At 40.1% G+C, this 15764-nt stretch overlaps 1 protein-coding gene across 14 annotated transcripts in view; it reads right to left on the reverse strand.

The window, feature by feature from the left end:
• The window catches only part of acsl1a (acyl-CoA synthetase long chain family member 1a), a 134017-nt gene that overhangs the window by 3745 nt on the left and 114508 nt on the right, over positions 1-15764 (reverse strand). For all 14 annotated transcript variants that reach the window (XM_052019612.1, XM_052019616.1, XM_052019615.1 and 11 more), the window contains exons 17-20: positions 7554-7670; positions 5806-5949; positions 2472-2573; positions 1693-1764 (exon numbers count right to left, since the gene is read on the reverse strand). In XM_052019612.1, the coding sequence (XP_051875572.1) occupies positions 1693-1764; positions 2472-2573; positions 5806-5949; positions 7554-7670 (435 nt within the window). The remainder of the gene's footprint in view (positions 1-1692; positions 1765-2471; positions 2574-5805; positions 5950-7553; positions 7671-15764) is intronic.

The following is a 15764-nucleotide window of genomic DNA, read 5'->3' on the forward strand; positions in this document are numbered from 1 at the left end:
ATTTAATAAAAATATTGTAAAGAGTTATTTTAGTACAGTGGTAGATTAATAAATTATAAACAGGGTCCATTGTGGACTTCTAGATAGTGATTTTTTTCTTTTTAATTATCTAGTTTTCTACCTTTTCTTGGAGCTGTGATCTTATAGCTGCTTGTCAGCTTTGATTAGTACATTCTTCGTCTTATCAGCAACATGTTTGGGTTAACATGAAGAAAATATAAATTCATTATAGGATGAGAATGTAGGTGGCATGATTAGCAAGTTTGCAGATGACACCAACATTGGCGGTGTAGTGGACAGTGAAGAAGTTTGTCTAAGGTTACAACAGGATCTAGATCAACTGAGAAAGTGGATAAAGGCATGGCAGATGGAATTTAACTTAGACAAGTGTGAAGTGATGCATTTTGGGAAATTAAACCAGGACACAGTAAAAGGTAGGGCTTTGGGAAGTGTTGTAGAACAGAGAGACCTCAGGGTACAAGTACATAAGACCATTAGATTTAGGAACAGAATTAGGCTATTCGGCCCATCAAGTCTGCTCCACCATTCAATCATAGCTGATTATTTTTTTTCAACCCCACTCTCCCACCTTCTCCCCATTACCTTTTACCTCCTTACCAATCAAGAACCTATCAATTTCTGCCTTAAATACACACAATGACTTGGCTACCACAGTCCTTTATGGCAACAAATTCCACAGATTCACCATGCTCTGGCTGAAGAAATTCCTCCTCACCTCAGTTTTAAAGGGACTTCCCTTTATTCTGAGCTATTCTCTTGGACCCTAGATGCTCTAACTAATGGAATAGTCCCCTCCACTCTATCCAGGCCTTTCAGTATCCAGTAGGTTTCAATGAGATTCTCCCCCCCCACCCCCCATCCTTCTGAACTCTATGAAGTACAGGCCCAGAGAAAAAGATAGTTCCCTGAGAGTGGTGACACAGTTAGACAGGATAGTGAAGAAGGCACATGGCTCACTTGCCTTCATCAGTTGGGGCACAGAGTACAAGAGTTGGGATGTCATATTATAGCTATAGAAGATGTTGGTGAGATAGCATTTGGAGTATTGTGTGCAATTCTGGTCACAATAGGAAGGATATGATCAAGCTAAAGAGGGTTCAGAAAAGATTCACAAAGCTGTTGTTGGGATTAGAGGGCTCGAGTCTCTCCTTATGACTGAATAGACTGGGACTGTTGTCCCTGGGTCATAGGAGATTGAGGGGTAAACTTATAGAGGTTTATAAAATCAAGAGGAATATAGATAAGGTGGATGATCACGGTCTTTTTTCCCAGGATGGGGGAATCTAAAACTATAGGGCATAGGTTTAAAGTGAGAGGGGAAAGATTTAAAGGAAGTCTGAGGAGCAAGTTATTCCACACGGAGGGAGCTGGGTATATGGAATGACCTGCCAGTGGAAGTGGTAGGGAAGGGAACAATTACAATGTTTGAAAGACATTTGGAAAGATTGAGAGAGATATGGGCCAAATGGAAGCAAAAGCTCAGGTAGGCATTTGGTCTGCATGAAAGAATTAGGCCAAAGGGCATGTTTTCCATGCTATATGACACTAGATTAGGACTCATCAGAAATAATCTCCTTAAGTAATGAAAAAGGAAGTTATAGAATTTGGAGGAAGGAAGGAAAAATAATTACAAAAGCTATGGCACAGCCAATGAAATATTTACATGCTTACTTGTTCAAATGTTTTCAGTCCAGCTTCCTTTCCAATTTTTAGCATATTTTCTAAAATAGCATCCTTTAAAGTCTAGGCAGAAAATAAAAGAGCAAATTAATACACAAAAAATGTTAAAGGTAAGTGGAGGAACACAATCAATTTATGTATTTTAATACACTGATTATTAGTAAGAAATATTTTCCATAAACTAAAATACTTTGAGTCAAATTCAGATAGAACTCTTTCACAACTAAATCTTTCACAACTTGTTGTACTTGGGTTCTTGTGTCCAGATTTCCCTGAGCACACCACCCAGGCTGATGATTCAGTGCTGCACTTTTGGAAGCGTCACCTTTCAGGCACCACTAAGTATGGGTCTAAATGCCAGTTTATAACATTATTTGAGAGTTTCATAGAGTATTACTGTTGCTCTGGTCAATATTTATGCCACACCCACCACCATCAAAACAGATTAATTGACTATTTATTACATCACTGTCTCTGGGCTCTTACTATGTGTAAACTGGCTACTTTATTTCTTTCACAACTATCAACATTCTGATCATTATTCCTGGGCAGTGAAATGCTATACGACACCATGAGGACAAAATAATTCAACCCCACCCACCCCCACTTATTCTGAATAGCGAACAAACAGAAATGAATATTTGTAACATACACTGCATTTTCAAATCCTTGCTCTCATTTCCTTGAATGGGAATGACAATAGATGTATGCAATTTTCACAGTTGAATGAACTCAACTGTACAAATGGATCTTTAGTTCACAACACTTGCCTTGTTTTTACATAAATCTTCAAATGATCCTTTAATATTTCTCTTTAGTGCCCAGCCAGGTAACATATCGGGATCAGGTATCACAATTCCCACTAGAAAGGCCTGCAATCAAAAATCAATACACCATTTCGTGATTTCAAGTTTACACTAATAACAAAACTATATTACCACAAGATGTCACTAGGCACTTTTATCACTGCTGGATTCAAAGGATTTCTGACACAGTATCTTTTAAACATTGTAGGGAAAAATAAGAGTCCCTATAGTTTTCCAGTAAATATATAAGCAAAAATTGCTAACGTTATATAGAAGTCTTTCCCACTTCTTCCCACTGCCCCAACCACAAAATACATTTAAAAGAGATCAGATAATCTTACAAATTTGTTAAATAACGTCTGTTTGCAAACATGTATAAAGATGATGTTTGATGTTCCCACACTCTGTGACCATCTTTAACTTTCTACTGCAAAGAGTGCAGGATGATTATTTTCTTTTCCAAAGGAGAGCTAGATGGTGGTTCAAGAAATGAGGGATTTTAGCTACCAGGTTATTTTGGAAAAACTGCAGATAGTCTTCTTGGGGGCAAAGGAGGTTGAGAAGAGATTTAAGTTTCAAGCATACAAGATTAGAACAGGTTCAGATAAAATAGGCAAAGAAGAGCTGTTCTCAAAACCATTATGGTACCAAGACTACAGGACACTGCAAGGTTTTGGGTGAGAGATACATGGAATTGCGAGGAAGAACTTTTCTAAAAAAAGGCAACAAGTGGTAATGACCTGAAACTTGCTACCACAAGAGTAATGGAAGCAGATTTGAGTGCATGTTAAATTTTCAAAACAAAATTTAACATGCACTCAAAAGAAGTAAACTTGTCAGGCTCTGGGGATAGAGCAGGGGAACTTGACTAATCTGCAGAGACCCAGCATGAGCAAATGGCTTCCTTCTCTGATGGCGATGACTTCCTGATCAGATAGTGGGGGAGATCAGACATGAGAACAGAATAAATGTACCAGCATCTCTGCAGCTTTATAGCAGAAGTGCAGCCGCCTCACAGCTCCAGCAGCCCAGGTTCAATCCAGATCTTGGGTGCAAATTCTCCTTGTAACTGCATTCTAATTGGCAAATATCCTGCTGTGTGCACATTTGTTGCAGAGATTGGCTCACAGTGGAAAAATACATATTTTGGTTCAAAGCAAATAGAAGGCCGTTCTAAGGCCTATTAGTACATGAATTTGAATCCAAAGGAAGTCAAACTTCATTTGCCTCTAGAACCTTGTCAGATGGTTACAAAATATTTGAAGTGATGTTCAGTTGTTTGCCACCACCCACTGCTGTCTCAACTCGATGTCCAATGAACACGAATCAACAAGCTCACTGGGCTGGTGGCATATTGGTGCGATCACCGTGTATTCCTAACCTAATCACTTTGACCCCTTTGTTAAGGGATGTAGGACCATGCTATTTACTTTAAATGGACTCATCATTTGATGTTTCAGTTAAGTCTCCATTCAGCCTCCTCTGTTCCAAAGAAAACAATCCTAACTAATTTTTCATCATAGCCACAATTTTTAAGTCCTGGTAACATCCTCAGATCACTTCTGCACCCTCTCCAATGTAATCATAGAACAGTGCAGCACAGGAACAGGCTCTTCAGCCCATGATGTTGTGCCGAACTAATTAAACACCTAAGGATCACAACAAGATTAAATAAATAAATTATTAGCTACAATGGTAGAATTGCAATTATTTTATGTGACTGATTTCAGAGTCATCACATGCCCTTGTGGGGTTTCCCAGAGGGAAACTGGTCCAATATCCAGCAAACTGGAAGCTAGCAAGAGCTTCTTAAAAACACTGGCCTATGTCCCAGGAGGAGGAAAGCTTATCCTCTTGGATAACTTCGGTGCCAGAGTCAGGAAGGTAAGCAATCCTCTGGGAAGGTGTGATTGGCAAGGAGAAAGCAGGAAAAACAGAATCTTGCTCCTGACAAAATGCTTGAAGGATGATCTTACCCTAACCATGACCCTCCACAAAATTTCCCAGGCTTTTATTTCAAACCAACACATAACGCATGGTCTACCATCCAGGAGTGATGCTTGCCCATCTAAATATTTTTAAGACTGGAACTACCACACCAGGCACGTTAAGGACTTGGAGAGATATGATCAATGGTGTCTCTGCAAAATCCTCCAATCCACTGGCAAGATAAGCAAACTTACAATCATGTACTCTCCCACACCAACCTCCTCAGTATCAAGGCCCTATCCAGGCCAATTTTTTCACTTGCCAATATCAGACATTAATCCAAGTTCTGTCACAGGAAAAAATTACCAGGTGGCAAGGAGAAAAAAAAGTGTTCTTAAAGCCTCCTGTAAAAACCAGTATTCTTGCCGACTCACATATCCCTGACTCATGACTGCTCAAAATAGACAAGGAATATTTAGGATGGCACTGAGAATATCAAGAACATGGAAGCTCAATGTAAATGGAGAAAGTGTACCACTTCACAACCTAATCACCCATCCACTTATTTCATCTAGTACCTCTTGCCTCATCTGTGATAGAGTCTGCTGGTCTGACATAGGCTTAATTAGCCATCTCTGAAGCCACATGTACCACTAATGCTACATCTTCAGATCCACTGGCAGGCTTAGGAAACCAATAGCAATTTCTCTCTCCAGGACAAACTCCCCAGAATTAAGACTCCAATGGCAGCCAGCCAGCTCCATCATTTGGATGTCCAACACCCTCAGAAACAGAAACTCTATACTCCGAGCTCCTAGTGGGCAAAGGAAATAATTTAACAATGTTCTCAAAGAATCCTCAAAGAAATTACAATACACCACTGACTTCTGAGAATCCCATGATCACCCAAAGGAGCTGCATGAGAGATGGCATTGAGAACCTCAAGACCATGTGTTGGGAGCACAAAGAAGCCCAGCCTACTGCTCAACCTGGGGCAGTCTGCAGGTCCCAACATTTACCTCATAACCAAGAGATCTAGAATGGAAGCAAGTCATCCTCAAGCCTGAGGGTCTGACAAAGAAGCTGTTACAAATCTACTTTAGGATGCTTTCTAGTTCTCACAAGCCTTTAACTTGGACTTTAATTAGATTTATTGTGAAGCAAATAAAAGTGCTGTTCAGAATGTAGCCATGAGGGAGTTAAACATTTTGTGCTTCTGCCCAGGATTTGAGTGTGAATAAGCAGCTTGTTTTATTGTACCACCCAAACTAACTTTCAACCCAAGGTTCCACTTGCAAGCTGTAACACTGTTCAGTTGCAGTATAGAACTAAAATAACCTCCACTGACAAGTTCAGAGATCAGAATTACCTGCAGACCATCACCATGAACAAACACCTGGGCAACCACCTCAGACCGCACATAGATGTTTTCAATTTTTTCCGGTGCAATGTACTCGCCCTGTGCCAGTTTGAATATGTTCTTCTTTCGATCAATTATCTTCAGAGTTCCATTCTGTTTATTTAAAAAAAAGCAACAAAATTCAGTTTTCTACTTCTTTATCAGAGCCAGTTACATATTTGGATAACATAAAACTGCAGATGCTGGAATCTGAAACAAAACCAGAAATGCCAGAAAGAGAAACCAGTTAATGCTTCGTGTCAGCGACTTCCTCAGAACCGTTCATCGCGCTGTTTTGATCCAATTCCCGTTGATAACATTATCACGTGCCTAAATACAAAAGGAAAATTGACAATTTCACTGGGATGAATCGTGACAGGGAACGTTGTTCCAATATTTCGGGGGGGGGGGGGGGTGAGACTTCTGCTGGAAATGTGCACCATCACTCCAAAACAGCACAAAACACTTTTTTTTACACAAGTTTTATGCAAAGAAGAAGTACAATGTCTCTTTGTAATCCAATTTTGAGGCTTTAGTTCCTTAGCACTTTATTTTAACTGACGATTAAATTAACATTTAAAAAGAGCCACTCATTTTTTAAAAATCACATCTTAAAATGGAGTAAATATCCTTAAAATCTTACGATCTACTGCATGTTTGGATATGAATGGATATATTACATACCATTCATTCTGCTTGTGCATTTAATTACAAATTTACAGAAAAATGACCCGTAGGATTTAAATTCTGCAACTAAATGATCTAAAGTAACTTCTATTACCAAATAATACTGGCATTTATCAGGTGTAAACTTGCTGTGACTTTTAATGAGCCACACAGAGACAGGAGCCATAGCTGTAAAAGGTCTTTATTTAGCATGACAAAGAGGCATTCCAGAAGAATCGCCCCAGGAGAATCTCTTTGAGCTCAAGTACATTGAGGTTTTATACCCTCTGATGAGCATAAAGATAATAGCAGGTAATTAAATACATTTTTAACTTTAACATTTTGGGTGTAGCAAATGGCTCCACAGAATTACACATTTACAATGGAAGTACATCTCAACTGCTAAGAACACTTCTGCATATTCAAACAACTTTGTTGGGAATCCAGCCATCCAAAACAGCTTTCTTTTACCACACTATCAAGGGATGGTTCCCTGCAGGCAATGGTGTATATTCATGTAGCTCTCCATGTCCTAGATTGAACACCGGTTATTGTTTGCATTAATGACAGCTATCTAAATAACTTCTGAAGGGATGTCCCACACCTAACTAATATATTAGGAACCTTTCCAAATTGTTAAGGAAATTAAATATGATCAACCAGAATAATCATGGAAGAAGGTCAATGTTTACTTTAGCATCCTCTCCATACCACCACCTCACCAGCTGTCCTTGAATAAATACTTGCAATCTGAGGTCACACTGGAAAAACAGCTGCAGTATCAGAAGAGACCTACAGAACCAGAGTCCAAGACAACTTGTATACATCAGTACTTAAAACAATGTGGAGTACCATATTAGAAATACTGTTTCTAGAAGAGGTGGTAAACAAAATAAGAGGAGAAAAAAATAATAGTGTATTCTAATATTTACAAAAATATGGTTAATTCTGTGTATTTCTACTTATTCAGAGTTCTAAACCAATGTAATTATATTGCAAGCCAATTGCACTTACGCCGTAAAGGAAGATAATTGAAATCGGTTTGTCCTTACCGGCAGCCACTTCCCTATATCCCCTGTGTGCAACCAGTTATTCTCATCCAGAGCTTCTGCAGTTTTCTCGGGGTCTTTTAGGTAACCAGAAAAAACATTTGGCCCCTTTACACACACCTGAAAAATTAAACACAAGACTCCTGTACCATGAACAAAGCTTTGACAATAAAAACTTTGTATTTGCATAACAACATAAAAATGAGGAGCAGGAGTAGTAGACCAGCTGGCCCCTCCAGCCAGCTCAGCTATTCATTAAAATCTTTGGTGATCTTTTACCTCAGAGCCATTTTTGTGCACTATCCACATATCCTTGATTTCCTTAATATCCAGAAATTGATTGATCTCCGTTTTTAATGAACTCAGTGATTGAGTTTCCACTGCATTTTAGGGTAGGGGATACCAACAATGAACCACCTCAAGTGAAGAGACTTCCCATCCCAAACATAAATGACCCACACCTTATTTTAAGCCTAAATGGCCTACCCTTATTCTCCCCACAAAATATTCTGATGTACACCAGAGGGAGAATATTCATGCACAATTCCAAATAGAGCAGCAGGGTTTGTTTCCCATTTATGCAATTAAAAAAAAATTACAATGTTGTAGTAAGCACATTTGCTCGAGAGTTCTCCAGAAATGCTGTGGCTAATTCCACCCATCAAAACTCCAAACAATAATGGTGTATAATGTATTCAAAGCCTGATTTACTCATACTGGTTACAACATGCTGAAACACTGGTATTTCTGAATAGTCAGCAGATTATCAGAATTTTGCCTATCTCTTTTTTTGATATCGTTAGCATAGTGGCGTAACAGTCTCACTCTTATTGAGACTGAACATTCATGTTTTTCACTGGCATATCTTTTCAACGTTTGTGCAGTACGTTAACATTAAATGAGGCTCATTTTGTTTTGAGTCATAATTTGCTCTCTTTCACAGTATAGTGGAATGTGGAAAGTGTTAGGTGTGCTTGCTTAGTTCTCTTAGTGCTATTTGTAAAACTTTGCATTCTTACACAAATATACCTTTATCATTAGTCTGGTGGGTCATCTTACCGACCTTAAACAAGAGAGGATTTTTTTAAAGCCATTCTTACATTTCTATTTTCCTTTATCAAAAGTTTGCTGTAAATGATTCAAGAACCCATCAAGAACTATAAATCTGAGGTGGTTTTTCCAAAAGAAAAAGCCAAGTTGTAACTTAATAGCCATCTGAAAGATTATGAAAGATTGAAATCTGCGAAACAGAGAAGATGTTTCCACTTGCAGAAAAGACCAGAACTAGGAGTCAAAACTATGAAATAGCCAATAACAAATTATGTAGGGAATACAGAGGAGAGATGTCATCATCCAGAAAGTGACTAAAATATGGAACAGAGTTCTTGAGCTGCATTTCATAAATGTGATTAAACGATTGTTCAAGAAACGTAAGAGAGCAAAACAAAATAGAAAGAATTTGATCACACAAGAGATGCTGCAGATGCTGGAATCTGGAGCAGCACACATGTGGGAGTTGGGTGAAGAAGTATGGGAAGACAAAGTATGGATACTGCATGAATCTGTTGGGCCAAAGAGCCATTTTCTATTCTGTAAAAACAGACATTGAATCATCTGCACAAGTAGTTTGGTTTTCAGGAAGATGGACACAAATTAGAACTTGCAACCAAACCAGTTGAGTGAGATCTTTTGCCTAGTTATAATTGCATGAAAAACTCAAAAGGAACGAAATGAGGTGTGAATGTAACCTGATAAAGCTGTCAAATTGCGAGATCTTCTCTGGTTTCAGATTCACATTCCAATGTGAATTTATCTCCAAACATAAGCTCTTTAATGTAGATTGCAAATCAGAATTGAATTTTTTTTAAAACAACATATTTCCAGTTCATTTCATGGAAACAAAGTCAAATGTGACCAGTCCTATTCATCCTTTAATGCTGACATTTGAATTTAACAACTTCAAATGCTTTACGTGTTTTTTATATGTGTATCTCTTCAATTGAATGCAAGTGTATTTATTATCTTTGTATGTCTCGGTTTTCAATTGGGCATCTTCATTGGTTCCTGGTAACCAAGCCTTATGAACTTTCCCTGTTCCTTTTTTAACCTTTTCCTTCCCACCAACTGATCCTAAAAATCTTAGTTATTTCTCTTTCCTTTGGCCTTCGTTCATTCCTATGCTTTCAATCATATACTCTACAAACCTTTAGAATTCTATACCTAACTCTACATCTCAGTCTCATTCTTTCTTTAAGATACCCAATATGAAAACTCAAGTCTTTGATGGAATTTGACACACTTCTCCTCATATCTCATTTTTAGTTGCACATCTATTTTTGGCTGATTATGCTGTTGTGAGGAGCTATGGCATGTTTTTAAGTTAAAAGTGCTACCTGCATGCAAATCATATGTGAAACAACAAATTGGGTCTACATATTAATGTTACTGAATGAGGTAATTTATTTCCTACTGCTCTGTAGTGTTACTTTTCAAGTACCAGAAATGATCCCTATCACCCATTAGTGATTTGCTCGAGTTAAATTTATTTCAGGCAGTTCAAAGAAGCAAGGAAGGAAGCTGCAGTGGCCCTGATGATCACTTTTCAATCTACCCCACCTTCAGGAATGATGACATATGGTTGGAGGATTGCTGGCATTGCACTGTTGTTAAAAAGGGGAGAAAGGATAAAATTGTCACTGCAGTCCAGTTAATTTCTGTGGTGGGGAAATTAATGGAATCAATTCCATTAATAACATTAATTAATTAATTAATTACATTAAAGGTAGCCGGGAAGGAGCTTAAGAAGGGATTTAGGAGAGCTGGAAGGGAACATGGGAAGGCCTTGGCAAGCAGGATTAAGGAAAACCCCAAGGCATTCTAGACGTAAATGAAGATGACTAAAGTGAGGGTAGGACTGCTCAGGGGTAAGGGAGAAAGATGTGCCTGAAGGAGGTGGTGGTAGGGAAGGTCCTTAATGAATACCCCTTAATGGATACTTTGCTTCAGTGTTCACCAGGGAGGGGGACTTTGACAAACATGAGGTCAGCGTAGAACAGGTTAATCTACTGGATCATGCCGAGGTTAAGAATGAGGTAGTGTTGGAGCTTCTAAAACAACATTAGGGTAATTAAATCGCAAGGGCCAGACAGGATATACCCCAGGTTACTACGGGAAGCGAGGAAAGGGATTGCTGGGGCATTGACGATGATCTTTGCATCCTCCCTGGCCGCAGGAGCAGTACCAGAGGATTGGAGGATGGCAAATGTTGTTCAAGAAAGGTAATCCTGGGAATTATAGGCCAGTGAATCTTACGTCAGTGGTGGGCAAACTATTGGAGAGGATTCTTAGGGATGGGATTTATGAGCATTTGAAGCAGCATTGTCTTATCAGGGATAGTCATCATGGCCTTGTGAGGAGCAGGTTGTGCTTCACAAGCCTAATTGAGCTTTTCCAGGAGGTGACAAAACAAATTAATGAAGATAGAGCAATAGATGTGGTGTACATGGATTTTAGTAAGGAATTTGGCAAAGTTCCCCATGGAAGGCTCATTCAAAAAGTCATGAGGCATGGGATCCATGGAGACTTGGCTGTGTGGATTTGGAATTGGCTTGAAGGCAGAAGATGGTAATAGATGGAACATATTCTGCCTGGAGATCCATGACTACTGGTGTTCTGCAGGGGTCTGTTCTGGGACCCCTGCTCTTTGTGATTTTTATAAATGACTTGGATGAGGAAGTGGAGGGGTGGGTTAGTAAGTTTGCAGATGATACAAAGGTTGGAAGTGCTGTGGATAGTGTAGAAGGTTGTCGTAGGTTATGACAGGATATAGACTGGATGCCGAATTGGGCAGAGAAGTGGCAGATGGAGTTCACTCCTGGAAAGTGTGAAGTGAAACACTTTGGAAGAATGAACTTAAAGGTGGAGTACAAGGTTAATGGCAGGATTCTTAGCAGTGTGGAGGAACTGAGGGATCTTGGGGTCCAAGTCCACAGATCCCTCAAAATTGCCACGCAAGTTGGTAAGGTGGTTAAGAAGGTGTATGGTGTGCTGGCCTTCATTAGTTGGGGGATTGAGTTCAAGAGCCGCGAGGTAATGTTGCAGCTCTATAAAACTCTGGTTAGACCACACTTGGAGTATTGTGTTTAGTTCTGGTCACCTCATTATAGGAAGGATGTGGAAGCTTTAGAGGGGGTGCAAAGGAGATTTACTGGGATGCTACCTGGATAAGAGAACACGCCTTATGAGTAAAGATTGAGCGAGTTAGGGCTTTTCTCTTTGGAGCAACAGAGGATGAGAGGCGACTTGACAGAGGTGTATAAAATTATGAGGGGCATAGGTAGAGTGGACAGCCACCACCTTTTTCCAAGAGTGGCAATGGCCAATACCAGAGGATATCCATTAAGGTGAGTGGAGGAAAGTTTAGGAGAGATGTCAGAGGGGTGTTTTTTTTAAACATAAGGAGTGGTGTGTGACTGGAACGCACTGCTGGGGATGGTGGTAGAGACTGATAAAATAGGAACATTTGAGAGACTCTTAGATAGGCACATGGATGTAAGAAAAATGGAGTGTTATGGGCTGTGTAGGAAGGGATAGATTGATTGTAGAGTAGGTTTATATAGGTTGGCACAACACCATGGGCCGAAGGGCCTGTACTGTGCTGTACTTTTCTATGGTCTATAACATGTATGCTATTTAGGCATAGAATGACTTAGGGTTATGACATACTCAGTATATAAATGCCAAATTAAAAATATACTCAAACCCAATTTGCAGTTTCATTAAATATACACTTTATATAAAGTGGTATACAAGACAACTGTCTACAGTGAAAAAAATCTGAAAGAAGAATGTGTACAAATCAGTAATTTACAAAGAGATCATTCCTTTAGTCCTTTCATTCTGCAGTGCATAGAAATTAAATATTTGCTCCTGTCACCTCCTCACCTACTTAATCTCAGGCTCCAAAAGGAAGAAAAAAAAAGTCTCTTGCCTGAAATGCCTCCCAACAATGCAGAATGGAAAATGGCCTGGGAAGGATCATGGATTTAGGCTTCACAGCTTTGACCAAGGTGAATAGGTTTGTGCAAAGTTGTTGATGACTAATACGATTCAGGCATACTGGTTTGTTAGCTAACTAAGCCAACCCTGCAAACTGTAACTATGTAACTGTTGTCATGGGTAAGAGAACATAGAACAGTACAGCACAAAACAGGCCCTTCAGCCCATAATGGGAAAAAGATATTGCTCGTCTACCCTACTTATGCCCCTCATAATTTTATACACCTCCAACAGATCACCCCTCAGCCTCCACCGCTCTGGCTAAAAGAGCCCAAGTTTGTCCAGCCTCTCCTGGTAGCACATGCTCTCTAATCCAGGCATCATCCTTGTAAACCTCCTCTGAACCCTCTCTAAAGCCTCGACATCCTTCCTGTAGTGAGGTGACCAGAATTGCACGCGATACTCTAAACGCAGCCTAACCAGAGTTCTATAGAGAGGCATCATAACTTCTTGACTCCTACACTCAATACCTCGATTAATAAATGAAGTTATGAGAATTCTAAACCCATTTGCCATATCTGTCCAGCCAACAATTTGGTTCAAATGGTTGCAGAAATTTAAAAACACAATGATGCTGGAGGAACTCAGCAGGCCAGGCAGCATCCATGGAGAAAAGCAGGCGGTCAACATTTCGGGTCGGGACCCTTCTTCAGGACTGAAGATAAGAAAAGGGGAAGCCCAATATATAGGAGGGAAAAGCAGAGCAGTGATAGTTGGACAAAAGAGGGGAGGCGGGCTGGGCACAGGGTGGTGATAGGTAGATGCAGGTAAGAGATAGTGATAGGCAGGTGCAGGGTAGGAGGGGAGAGCAGATCCACGGGGGGATGGGTCAAAGGTAAGAGAGGAAAAAAGGCTAGGAAAGGGAAGAAGAGAAGAAACATGATGGTGGCGGGGGGGGCGGGGTTGTGGGGATTACCTAAAGTGGGAGAATTCAATATTCATGCCATTAGGCTGCAAGGTCCCAAGACGGAAAATGAGGTGCTGCTCCTCCAGTTTGCGCTTGGAATTCTCCTGGCAGTGGAGGAGGCCGAGGACTGTCGTATCAGCGATAGTGTCACTTCAACTCCCCCTCCCACACTATCATTTACAGAATATTGAATTCTCCCACTTAGGTAATCCCCACCCCCCTTCCCCAAAATCCCACCCCCACCATGCTTCTTCTCTTCTTCCCTTTCCTAGCCTTTTTTCCTCTCTTCTTACCTTTGACCCATCCCCCAGTGGATCTGCTCTCCCCTCCTCCCCCGCACCTGCCTATCACTATCTCTTACCTGAATCTATCTATCACCACCTTGTGCCCACCCTGCCTCCCCTCTTTTGTCCACCTATCACTGCTCTGCTTTTCCCTCCAAAATATTGGGCTTCCTCTTTTCCCATCTTCAGTCCTGAAGAAGGGTCCTGACCCGAAACATTGACCGCCTGCTTTTCTCCACAGATGCTGCCTGGCCTGCTGAGTTCCTCCAGCATCATAGTGTTTTTCCATCAATTCCAGCATCTACAGTCCTTTGTTTCTCTGGTTACAGAAATTACCTGTAGAAATGAACCTATCGATGGATGACCGCATGGAACAGATCTATGATATAATTCTATGGTATAACTATGAACACTCCTCAAAGTCGGTACAGGACAATCTACTGGGTTCAATGAACTGAGCAGGCCTATTTTTGCCTTAATTCATTCACAGGTGCGGGTATAGTTACCAAAGCAATAATTTATTGAGCTAGAGAAAGTGCTTCTGTGACACAATCCTGGATCGCTTTCATTCTTATGACAAAGGTATTCCCAATGCAATTGGGCAGAGAGTTCCAGTATTTCAATCCAGTGACCATTTAAAAATGGAGACACATTTCCAAGTTGGGATATTATAAAATTTAGGGAGCAACTTAAGGTTGACAGTATTCTCATGCACCTGCTAATATACTAGGTGATAACGGTCATTTGGGAGGTGTGGAATATTACTGCAGGGTATCTTTAAGTCTGTACAGACTATTGTACAGTGGCAGTGGTGGATATGCTGCTGATAATGTGCAATAAACATTACTTATCATTCATTAGTGCAAGCTAACTTCATCCAAATTTTTCTGCATGTGGGCACAGACTGGTCCATTAGCTAAGAAATTTCAAATGCAATGGCAGTCTTTGTAATCATCAGTAAAAATCCCTACTTCTGACCTTAAGATGGAGGGAAGGTTTTAGGCAAGGCAGCCAGTGTTGGATAACCCAAGAATACCTCTCAAGGAACTTCTACAGCAAATTTCCTGGAGCTGAGACGATTGCCTACAAATAAGCATTTTTCTCTGTTCGAGGTACAAGTCCAACCAGAGGAGAACTTTCTCCCCAATTCCCATTGACTTCAATTTTTCCAGATCTCCTTATTGCCACACTTGGTCAGATGCTGCCTCAATGTCAAGGGCAGTCATTCTAACCTCAAAAAGTGAATGAGTCTACCAACGGTCAATTAGATAGGCATGGTGTATCAGTTGATTATGGATTACCAGGCATTACGTGGAAACCAATAAATTTACATCTTCTAACAATTAGTTGCACCTGCTATTATGCAAATAGTAGTGTAAAAACATTGTGCGTTTTTACAAAGGGATCCATATTAGACAGCAGCATGGCTTTTATTCTATCAACAATGCCTAATGAATTTGTGGGATAAAACTTGCTCATGTTTGGAGAAACAAATGCCACAAACAACAGGCTGACTTCATATACAATAGATCAACTGTTGGACAGATCTTTACAATGAGTCAGGTGGCACCCAAATAACATAACCACAGTACACATTTCCTACAATCTGAAAAATGCCAAGAGTCACTGAATGGAGAAAGTCTATGATTCTTTTTACAATCTCAACCTCTTACTTGAATTTGGTTATGGCAAGGAAGAGTCTAATTTACAGCTCTGAAAAATTTAACTCATAACATCATAGGTACAACACGGGTGGCCATCCTGTCATTTAATGGAGAAGGAAACATGGTTAATGTTTCATCACGCACCCGAAACACAAATTCTTCTTCTCTCTTCAATAATGCCATATGACATGCTGACAATTTCCAGCATTTTCTGTATTTATGGATTTCATTTTGGCATTCAGTAAGCCAGCTCTTTGACAAAGCTAACCAGTTAGTCGAATTGCCTTGCTTATTCTCCATA

The sequence above is a fragment of the Pristis pectinata genome, chromosome 7 (genome assembly GCF_009764475.1).
Source record: "Pristis pectinata isolate sPriPec2 chromosome 7, sPriPec2.1.pri, whole genome shotgun sequence".
In the NCBI taxonomy this organism is placed as follows: Eukaryota; Metazoa; Chordata; class Chondrichthyes; order Rhinopristiformes; family Pristidae; genus Pristis; species Pristis pectinata.